The sequence below is a fragment of the Anser brachyrhynchus genome (genome assembly GCF_964034855.1).
Source record: "Anser brachyrhynchus genome assembly, chromosome: 9".
In the NCBI taxonomy this organism is placed as follows: Eukaryota; Metazoa; Chordata; class Aves; order Anseriformes; family Anatidae; genus Anser; species Anser brachyrhynchus.
The window spans coordinates 10,204,295-10,215,184 of NC_137703.1; the positions used below are offsets into that span (position 1 = coordinate 10,204,295).

Consider the following 10,890-nt stretch of genomic DNA (forward strand, 5'->3'; position numbering starts at 1 on the left):
ACCCAGGGGAGCGGGGGGAGCAGAGGGGCCGTGGGGCAGTGGGGCACGGGGAGGGCAGGCAGCTCCCAGAGGGGCCCGGGGGTGCTGCGGGGGGCTCAGCCAAATGACCCCCGCTTTTTTTTGTTGTTGTTGTTCTCCAACTCCCCGAGCCCGCTGCCTTGGGCTGATGTGTCATTTGTTCCTGCCAGGGGTGAGGGGACCCCCCCTTTAAATTCCTGCTATTGTGAAGGAGGCCGGGTTGGACCTGGTTGTTTAGATGACATCACCAAGCAGGTTGGGTTATAAAATGAATGAAGCAGAAAGCCCAAGTTCACTGGCTCGGCACTTCGCAGGCGGCTGGAGGGACCTCGGGGCTCCGCTCTGAACTTTGACTCCCGCCCGTCCCGGCCTCTCCCCGGGGGCTCCCCTCCGCTCCCCGGTGCCTCCAGGCCCCCGTCCCCGCTCGCGCTGCCCCGCAGGATGCAGATCTCACCCTTGCTGGCTGGTGGACTTTTACTTGCTCTGCTCTCCGTCAGGCTGGAGGCGAAGCCGGCGTCGCAGCTCCCACAGAAGGTAAGGCTGCCTCTGCCCCGCTGCTCTCCCGGCGCTGCTCCCCCAAAAGTGTCCTAAGGGTGAAGGGGGAGACGTGGGGGCACCCTGGGGTGCACGGCAGGGTCCTCCTTCCTGGGGGCTTTTTAGGTGCTACGGGACCCCCCCTCCTGCCCCACGTGTGTGTGCCCCAGGGACGCCAGCCCCAAACCTCCATCTGGAGGGGGACGCTGCGTGCCCCTTACCCTGCGGGACCACAGCCAGGCAGGGACCCGCTGGCCCCTGGCCCCCACGTCACCCCAGGGTCCCCCCCCTGTGTTCTGGGGTCCTGGGGATGGGGATGAGACCCAGATCGTGTGCAGGTGCACGGTGTGAGGCCAGAGCCCAGGCAGGGGCACCCACAGCATCCCCTGGGCATGGGGCACCCCAAAAGCGGGTACCCCCAGGAGCTGGGTGTCCCGCGGTGCTGCGGAGCGGGAGGATGCTCGGGAGGCCACCGCCACCTGCACGGGGACCTGGCGCAGAGAGGGGACAGGGGCTGAGGGGTGGGACGGGGCTGGGGGTGTCGCTGGAGAGGAAGGGGTGATATCGGGGAGCCGGGGAGATAAATGGGGGTGAGCTGCGGCCCCAAGGGGGACGGGGGAAGGCCTGGGAGACGGGGAGCAGCGAGGAAGGGGGTGTGCCCCCAGAGGTGACGAAACCAGAGGATGAGGGGGGGCAGAGAGCACTAACAGGGTGGGGGGCAGCAGCCCTGGGAAGGGGGATCCCTGATCCCCCCCGACTCTACAAAACAGGGGTGCAGCCCAGCATCGCCGTGACCCCGCAGAACAAGGACCCCCCCCAGCATGAAGGAGCCTGAGGGCTGCCGGGGGGGGCTCTGTGACCCCAGCAGGGGAGGGGACACACTGGGGATGCTCCGCCGGGGGGCAAGGACGCCCTAATCCCAGGGCGGGCAGCAGGGGGAGAGCGGGGGCACCGCTTTGGGGAGCGGGGGGCTGCCCCGAGCAGTCCCGGGGTGCATCAGCGGGAGCTGGGGGGGCTCGTTGGGGGGCACACAGCCCCGCAGCGACCCCAAGGGGGGCACCCCAAGGGGGAGAGGGGCGTCCCTGGTTAAACGGGGTGCAGCTCGGAGCCCAGCGGGGGGGGTGCCGTGAGGGACACCCCCTGACCCTCTCTCTCTCCCCCTCATTCTCCTCAGGCTTCCCGCGGGGCGGCGGCGGCGGCGGCGGCGGCTCCGCCTGAGGCGGCGGGCGCGGAGCGGGACAAGGAGCGGGACAAGGACAAGGAGAAGGAGCGGAGCCGCGGCACCGGCCCCAGGGAGGCTCGGGAGGCCCGGGCCGAAACCCGGCCTCGGGCGGGCTGGGCGAGGCTGCTGCAGGACCCGCCGGGCCGCCGCCACAAGGGCCTGCACAAGAAAGGGCTCGGCAAGGGCTGCTTCGGCCTCAAGCTGGACCGCATCGGCGCCATGAGCGGCCTCGGCTGCTGAGGGACCCCTGGCGGTGAGTGAGGCTGCCCGCGGGCGCTGCTGCCGCTCGCTCGGGCCCTTCTGGGGCTGGAGGTGGCTGGGAGGGTCCCCAGCGCGCTCGCCCGGCCGTGGTTGGCGGCTTCGGGCTGTATTTGGGGGGTCCAGGGCTCCTTGTCCAAGGGAGGAGGCCCCCAGGGCTCTGTGGGGGATGCTGAAAGGAGGTTGGGTGCAGCCCCGTGGGGTGCTGCGAGCCCCGGCTGCGCTACAGGGCGCACACGTCCTGCGGCAGGGTGAGCGAGGCACCCATCGCAGGGTGAGCGAGGCACCCATCGCAGGGTGAGCGAGGCACCCGTCACAGCCACACGCAGATTCATTTATTGCAAGGCCAAGAGGATGCGCGAGCCCGCAGGCGCCTCCCAGCAGGCAGCGACGGCAAAGGGCAGCGCTTCCTAACCCGGGCTGAGCGCCTGAGCAGCCCCGATTTGTGTCCCCGTAGGGACTGGTGGGCGAGGGAAGTGTCGCCTCCCCGATGGCACTGGGGGCAGCCCGGCTCAGAGACGTGCCCTTGCCCAGCAGCGGGGTAACCAGACACAGAGAGGACCGCATCCGGACATCCCGACGCTCCGCAGAGTTTTGGGATGAGCAGGGCCCGCAGGATGCTAACGCTGGTCCACGGCCCTGCTCCGAGGGATGTCCCCCCGCTGATGGTGGCCCTCGTCCAGCTGCTCTCAGTTCCCAAGGCGCCGCCCAGCTCTGGGCTCCAAAAAGCAAGCGCGTGCTGCGCAGCCAGCTTGCGGCCGTCCTCCCTCATCAAATTCTCATCAGGAAGCTTTTCACCTCACGTGCTCAGCTCAGCCCGTCTCCCAGCCAGGTCAGGTCCTCACACGCTGCTTCCAAACCGTGTCCTTACCGGGTGCAAGGACCAGAAACCTTCAGCCTGGACTGGGGCAAAGGAGTCCTAGGTCCAACTCCCTTTGGATTCAGCTCCCGCATCTGGTCCTTTCAGGCCGATAATGGTTTAGCGAGGCAGGGAGCCTGAGGCAGAGGCACGCAGGACAAGGCTGTAAGCTCTTCAGTGACCCTCAAGGAGGAAAGGGAAGCTTCCCTCAGCCTCCCCCATTAATGCCCAACAGCCAGAAGGCAAAGGGGAAAGTTTTTTTGGCTTTAGCACGAGCGTAGTGTTTGACATCAGCATCCCCCCAGCTCCATGCCAGGATTATTCCAGGGGGGCTTTCAGCTTGGAACGGGGAAGGGCTGTTGCACAGCCAATACTAACATGCACTTGCTCTTGTTCCTTGCAGGGCTTTGAAGCAGCAGTCCGTTTTCTCCTACCACGGCCAGGCATGGCCAGCCCCCAGGCAACGCCTAGAAGAGCAGAGACCCCCCCGAAATGGACAAAAGATGTGGCTGTGTTTTTCTTTTCGGTACGAGGAGTCATGGCACCAGCTGTTTTGGTTTTGTTATTTTTTTAAAAAGTGCTCTCTATCTTATATATATTATATATACAAACACTCACCAAGACAAGGGACAGTGCTTTTCCAAGAGACTGATGAAGCCAGCTGTATAACATTGCTGTTTGTAAATTCATGTCATGCATAAATGTATTTATGTTGTAAAGCTATTTATATATTGTTTATAAAGAGATATTTATAAAAAATTATTTATGTAACTAAATGAAAAGTCAAGCATTGTAACATTTTTTGTCCTAAGTAGTTGAAAAAGGTAAAGAAAAAAAAAATCATTCCGTGTGGCATTTTGTAACCTGTCTTTATTTATCAAATTCATGTACAATTTAAATGTCAGATTGATTGATTTTAACAGAGTGAAAGAAGAAATTGTTCAGATGTTTTAGAAAAGTCAGGAGCGAGAGAAAGGCCAGCTGATATTTTAAGCTTTGATCCCATATGCAAAGTAAACTTGCGCCCAATCCTGTGATGCTCAGAGGGACCGAATCCTGCGCGGCGCTGCGTGCAGCTGCAAGCCTGTGCAGAGCCCAACTGAACTCACCGCGAGAGCACGCGGCCTCGGGCAACTCGTCTATCGCCCAGATCCCGAATCGCACCCGTGGAAATAAGCCCAGCACGTTCGACAGCCTAGATCCGGAGTTGCTAGCGGTGTGACAAGCGCGGCGTTGGGTCTGGGCGTGTTTTAACCGCTTCCAGTCTGCAGGTTTGGGTCCAAATTGCGTTCCGTAAATCTAGCTGTACCACCGGGGGCCGTATGGAGATGCAGTCCCTGCCGACAGCAACAAAGAGACCGCACCGGATCCAGCCCCGGCTGTGCTCGCGGGAGCAGAGCTTGATGCTGGAGTTGCTGTTATTCTGGGATCCAGCAGCTTACTAAGTATCTTGTTGATATTCTCGCTCGCCAAGCGTTCGCTGCTAAGCTGCAAAGTCCCTTCCTCCAGCAGAGGTTTATTTAACTGTGCCTGGGACAATACATAGACAGACCAAAATATACCGAGAGCTGCCTGGTAAGGATTCACGGACACAGCTGTTGCTACAGCTTCTTGCTATGTAAAGTGCATGAAATAAATCGTTAAAACGACTCGGAGCTCTAAAGGACACGGCAAGCGAGGGGGCGGGGAGCACAGCAAGTAGGCAAACTCCTGCACGAAGGCTCTTTGGTCTCATTCTTCAAAGAGGCCTTAGAAAGAGTGGTGGGCGCCCAGCCCAGCCGTGACGGGAGTCACAAATTATGCCCTAACCATTGTAGCGGGCTGGGAAACAACGAGCATTATGTACTGCTGGGCTCCGGCGCCTAGGACAGGGCAAAAAGAAAGTCACCGAGACCCAGAGGCAAAGAGATCCTTTCCCTTAGCAACCACCGGGAAACCATAGAAACCTCCAGCCATGCTCTCCCCAACTATTAGAGAACATTAGCTTTACAGAACAAGAGAATTCAGCCAGACACCCGACAGCTCAATCATCAGGTTAGAAGCGCGCACGTGGCGTCTCCGGCCCCGTACGAGCAAAACCTCCCTCAGAGGCAGGCACCCACCTCGCAGCGCCCAGAGTCCGGCTGGACGGGGAGCGGCAGCTGATGGACCGCTAAGACATTGCCTGTTGGGAGCAAAATCGAGACCTCGAAGGGAGGCAGGCAGGAAGGGCAGCTCTGTGCCCAGCCTCAGGGTTAGCGAGAGCCCTCCTGAGATGCCCCTGTGTAAGGAGAACCGGCCGCCAGGGCTCAGTAAGGCGAACAGCGTTGCCTGTGAAGTGCACCCTACTGGCTCTGTGCACTTTTAGAGGAAAGGAGGGGCTGTGCCAGATGCTCCTAAAGAGATGCCCGTCAGAGGGGACTGTCCACAATCACCCAGCGAACCTACGGGGCAATAAGGAATGGCTTGTTGCTCAGACCACGCACACCGGGTCTAACAGCGGTGTAAGATGGTACCGCTCCTCACCCTCTGGGTCCTGGTCCCTCAGCAACATGCCAGCAGGGCCCACAGGCTGGGACCAAGCTGGAGCCCGTTTCCCTTCCAGCTTTGGCTTCTCGTTGCAAAGCCAGAGCTAGAATGAAACCTTCTGCCTGGTGACAGAGGGAATTCAGCCTCAGGAATTCACTCCACAAAACTCAACTACCTACGTGGAGCGCGACAACCCGAGCTGAGGTTGGGGCGATCTCAGAGATCACAGCCTGGGGTCGCACGCAGTCTGGATTCCCACTTCTCCTTTGCAGAGTGAGGTCTTGGGGGGGGAAAAGCACAGCCTCAGAGCATGGTTCCCTTCTGTCCACTGGGTTTCCTGGAAAAGAGCAAGTCCGAGGAAAAGGACAAAGCTGCATCACAAAAGGACACAAGCTTGGCAAAAGGAGAGCGAGCAGAGCGAGCAGGAGGGGATAACAGCTGGCTCCTGGCTTTGCTGCTTCCCCCCCTGAGCGGGGGTCAGTCACCCTGTCCCCCCGCACGCTGCTCTCCCACCTGCAGGACGGGAACAAAACGCCCACGCAGGGACGCGAGCTGACGTGGGAGAGAGAAGGCAGCACTCGGGGGTGAAAGTGCACTTGGGAGAACTTTCAGATCAACTCAACCTTAGCACCCACACGGCACAGCCAGGGGCTGGCAGGGCGGCGCGGCGCGCGGAGGTCAGCTTTCAGGGCGCTGACAAGCACCTTCCTGGCTTGGCAGACGGGCCAGAACGGGAAACGGAAACGGCTCATTAGAGCCCAGCGAGCATCCGATAAGGCCACAATTAGGGCTCCCTGACAGGGGCTCCGTAGGAAATGAGGCCAGGAGGAAAGAGGGGGGACACGGGAATCCAATTAAGAAGGGAGGAGGCATCGCATGCAGCAGGGAGAAACGGATCTCACTTCACTGCCTCTCGCGTGGTCCTGCCGGGTCAAACCCTCGTGACATCCAGCAAAAGGATGCAGGGCCAGCGCTGGAAACCCTCCCCAACCACATCCCAGCACGGACACGGTATAATTGAACAGCAAGAGCCGCCTCGGATGCAAGCTGCAGCCTCGGGGGGCTGGCATCCAGCTTCTTAAAAGTGAGCTCAGAGCCTGGCACTTAGCAGAGGTGGGTGGACACGTGTGTGCACACCTGGAAGCGCGGGCGGCTGGCGTCCCAAGCTCCTCTCTCTACACCGAGGTCACACTACCACGGGACCGGCACATCTCCTGCCCTACCTGCCAAAGGAGCAGCAGCACCACTCGGCTTTCAAGTGGGAGTGTTTGTGATACAACACAGGGAGGGACAGCCCTGATTTCTCCTCTTCATCCTCTGTTGTCTAGTGAAAAATAACATGAGTTCTCTCCAGGGCTGTTGTAAAAGTGCCTTGCAAAGCCCAAACAGGCCGGAGCAGAGCTTGGAGCTCCCACAAATAAGGACGTGGTTGCCTTCCAACACATGGCAAATCAGTTCTCTTCTCCCAGGCCACGATGCATGTTTTTCCCTGGCACCATTAATGCAGCTTTTCCAAGGTATTTATTGCTGAAGGGTTACAAAGCCCAGCTCAGGTGACAGCAAGTCCCAAACCAATGAAGAGGAAGAAAAGCCCAGAGCAGGGGAGCGGTGGAATTTTCCAGCTGGAATGGGACTCGAGGCATTGAGCAGGGACTGCTGGAGGCGGCAGCACACAGACCCCTGGCCACTTGCTCTAGGAATTCCCCAAGCACGGGGGCTGCTTCCCTCAGAACGCAGAAAAACGAAGGGAAGGGATCACAGGGCAGCTTCCAGAGGGAGCCTGCTCTTGACACAAGCACGAGTCGAAAACAAGAAGGGAATTGAATCCAGGCCCCTTCCCGTCAGTCAGCAACTAACCTTGTCAGAAGGGATGGCAGCACTAACCGAATCAGGCAATTCATTAGGTTGGGGCACACAGCGAAAGCCCACGCTCTCTGGAGCAGAACTACAGTGAAAATCCCGGGTAATGAGTTGCAAACTGCCTTTGTAAATGACATTTCTGCAGTGACTCTGGCAGGCTGGGAAAAGAGCTAATAGGAAAATCATTAGGTAGCATCCCTTTGATATTGTTGAAGACGGCATAGGCTATTTTTCCTGCCCCCTCCATAATTAACCTGGCGTACTACCCATAATACTCCAGGCCAGCATTCCCACAGTGGACCGCTGCATTTGCATTGGGGAAAAGGAGGCTGTGATACACAGGAGGAGGAAGACTTCTGGAAAAGCTTAAAAAGCTTTGAGATTCTCCCCTCCCATGCACATGCATTGCTGATTTAATTGAAGGTGCAACGAACTTCTGCCCGGCCAGGAGACCACAGCACCTCCCAAACCTCTGCCACAAAGCCAGCACACCCGAGACGGGCTGTCTCCGGAAACTCAGCTGCAGAGGGGCTGATTTGCCCTCTGCTTTCTGCTGTAGCAGAGCTGGAATAGGACACAGCTCCGTGCTTTGCCCCTTTATTTATGAAACCGTCCCATGTCCTTGTCCTTGATTTCCAGGATGCTAAACCAGGCAACAGACTGCGTCTTCCCACGTGCAAGACAGCTCTGAGGAGCGATGCCTACCCACCTGGCCTGTCTGCCAGCAAGGAGAGGTGTTATCTCTCACAGTCGTGATGTAAAAGAGATAGCATCACAGCTGGAAGGTGATCCTGCAGGAACCGGAGCTCTCTACCAGCTGCAGAGGTGACAACGAAACGCCAAGATGTTACTGCATCAGCGCAAGACAGCCTTATGATCGTGCTGATCATGAGGCGGTGACTGAGACACCCGGGCTGGTGAGATAAACAGCGCCTTCAGGAAGAGTCTGGAGAGTTAGACAGCACCACTTCCAAACTTCACACCATGAAGATACAGACCTATGGCTGGAGTAGCCCAAAAAAAAAAAAGATCTCTGAAGGAGTGAGGCTTCATTTATCCACCACACTCAGTTCTTCTGGAAATGGAGGTATCACAGGTGAGTGAGTATTTGAAAAACACCCCAACGATATCAAGATTCACAAGCTTCTACAGGAGAGCTAGAGCTGTGGAAAGGTGCTTTACCTTTCACTAAAAGTAGGTCAAACGAGGACCACAGGCACAAATTCTTTTGTGGAATAGGGAAACACACGTTTCAGGACTGGTACATGACCTTACGGCATCCCATTAACTACCTAAAGTTTGCAGCGTGCACATGCCCTCAGTCCATCTCTTCTCGACAAGAGAAGGCCACGCTCATCACAGCTACCACACTCTCACAGTCTGTAACCCGTAGCAAACACATCAGGGTATCCTGCCAGGTCTGTACCCTGCGCGAAACAAACGTGTGCCTTTGGAAACAGGGAGCGAAGTGCTGCTCTGCCCGGTCCTTTGCCTGGTTCTCGAGTTGGAAACGGGGGAGCCAGCACAGTGCCGCTAAGAAGCGGGGTGCAGGCAAGCAGGCTAGAGGGTAAACACGCACTCTCTTAACAGCGCGCCTCTGTAGCTTCAATCACTTACCGCTGCGGTAGGGCCAAACTTGAAGAAATATCAGCAAAATGTCAACAGCCCCTGAGAGACGCTGACCTTCGCCATGGAGCACAGCGGAACAGTGACACACCTCTAAAAATTCTGCCAAGAAATTCTACCAGACTGTCAGGTCACAAATCCACAATAAAAATACAACGTTGAGGTCACAAGTAGGAACTGAGATGCCTGTAAACTTTAATTTACCTTTCCTGATGCCCCTGGGTTACCTGCCCTCAGATTACGCAAAAATAAAGTCGACAGTTTCACTTTTTGGTTCCCTTGCATTAGGTCAGGCACCACAGAGGGCTTTGTGGAGTAAAAAAACCAGAAAGCTACATATAGGAGTAGATGACAGAGGTCTGACGGGCTGGGTCTGTACACTTGTGGGACAGGTTCTTTGATTTATCCTTTTCCTCATCTTTAAATAGAGCAATGCTGTTTCTCTCCACTGCAAAGCTTGTAAGAGGCTCAGATACTGACGTAACAGCCAGCAGCACCAACTCTGCGTCACCTTTGACTGTTTTACCCCAGCAGGAGGTGGGGCTTCATTTGGTTTTTCAAAATCAGAGGCCTCTCTAAACAGCTTGGACAGCACTCAAACTTGTACAGAACTCAAAATTTAGGGCAAGTCTGATTTACTCACTGGAGCTGCCACATTCTAATACAGCTCTCTACGTTCACAGCACTCGCTTCCACCTTCCCTGCAGTGAATAAACTCAGCTTCGTTTTTGGACACACGAACCAATGCATTTTCCCATCACAGGATGGGCAGAATGCTAAAAAATAACAACCGCCGCCCACTAGGTTCGGCATCGTTTTCCATTCTTCCAGGAACGGGAAGCTTTTCAGCAAAATCCACTTTGCAGGGCTGGTGGGAGAAGTCATCTCTTGCCACCGCTCTCTTCCATGGCCACAAAAGCTTCCCTTTCTCCAGCTTCACTCCGGAACCCTACAAGTCCTACCCCTGTACCCCATCCACGGAGGGAGACCTCTCAAAAAGGTAGAGGCTCCGTGGCACTCAGCTGCTGGTCTGAAAACTGAGCCTCAATTTTACTACGGCCTTAGCAGGGCAGCCTTGCAAGCAGCTCCGGGAGCATCCGTGGGATTTCAGAAGCCTGCACAAGACTGATTGCAGGATGGGTCTCAACTGAAAACCCATCAGGGTCTGTCAGCATCACCAATTTAACCTCCTGTTCGCAACAGAAGACTAAGCTAGCATTCAGCTCATTTAAGGAGGTGGGAGGAAAGTAAAAGAGCTATAGATTTTCACCCAAAATGTTTTTTTTTTTTTTGTAAAAAGATCGATACCACCACTGCTTTATCACGTTCCAGAATTGCCTGATGCTAGTTGATATCAACTGAGTCACAGCAGGAATGCCAGGGACATTTGTTAGCATGAGGCACAGCTTTAGGGCTAGGGCAGTCTACCAGCACTGCAATCAGCTGAGATCCTCTCTTCCATTTTCCAGCTCAGTGCTCAACTCCATATTAAACAAGCACTAGTACAAGCGGAGCCGCAGAACACGAAGCTAGACAATAAAGCCCTGAAGAGCGGAGGGAAGGCAGCTCCATCTACTCGCCTCTCTCCGGGCGGAGGAGGCGAACAGAAGTTCAATAGCTCAAACTCTGTCCTGCTGCAGTCCTGGAGGAAGCTGGAGCAGCCCGGTGCTGCCATAAACCAAAGCAGGTCAGGATGCTCTCCCCACATCAGGGAGCGGTGTCCAGCGGCGCTCAGGCAAGCTGCGTCAGCTGCCTCCAACACAGGCAATACACCGGAGTCTGCACCAACCCCGCCTCTGCTTCCACCTCCCTCCGTCCCCAGAGCACAGTTAAGCTCTGCAGACGTCCCCCACAGCTCAGCCCCCACCAGCCCCTCATTCAGCCAACTCTGCTCCCAGTTGCTGCCCTCTCTGCAGGCACAGGGAGTCAGCGCCGCCTTGATCTCGTCCTTCTCAAACGGCACAGCACCTCCTGCATCCTTCCCTGTTAACAACTAGGCCTTCTG

At 56.7% G+C, this 10,890-nt stretch overlaps 1 protein-coding gene across 1 annotated transcript; it reads left to right on the forward strand.

The window, feature by feature from the left end:
* On the forward strand, positions 1–3,667 carry NPPC (natriuretic peptide C). The gene is made up of 3 exons (XM_080603902.1): positions 1–552; positions 1,727–2,027; positions 3,295–3,667. Exons 1-2 carry the CDS (start codon positions 460–462, stop codon positions 2,012–2,014), a joined length of 381 nt encoding a protein of 126 aa, XP_080460028.1. The 5' UTR covers positions 1–459; the 3' UTR covers positions 2,015–2,027; positions 3,295–3,667.
* Positions 3,668–10,890: the final 7,223 nt, after the last annotated feature.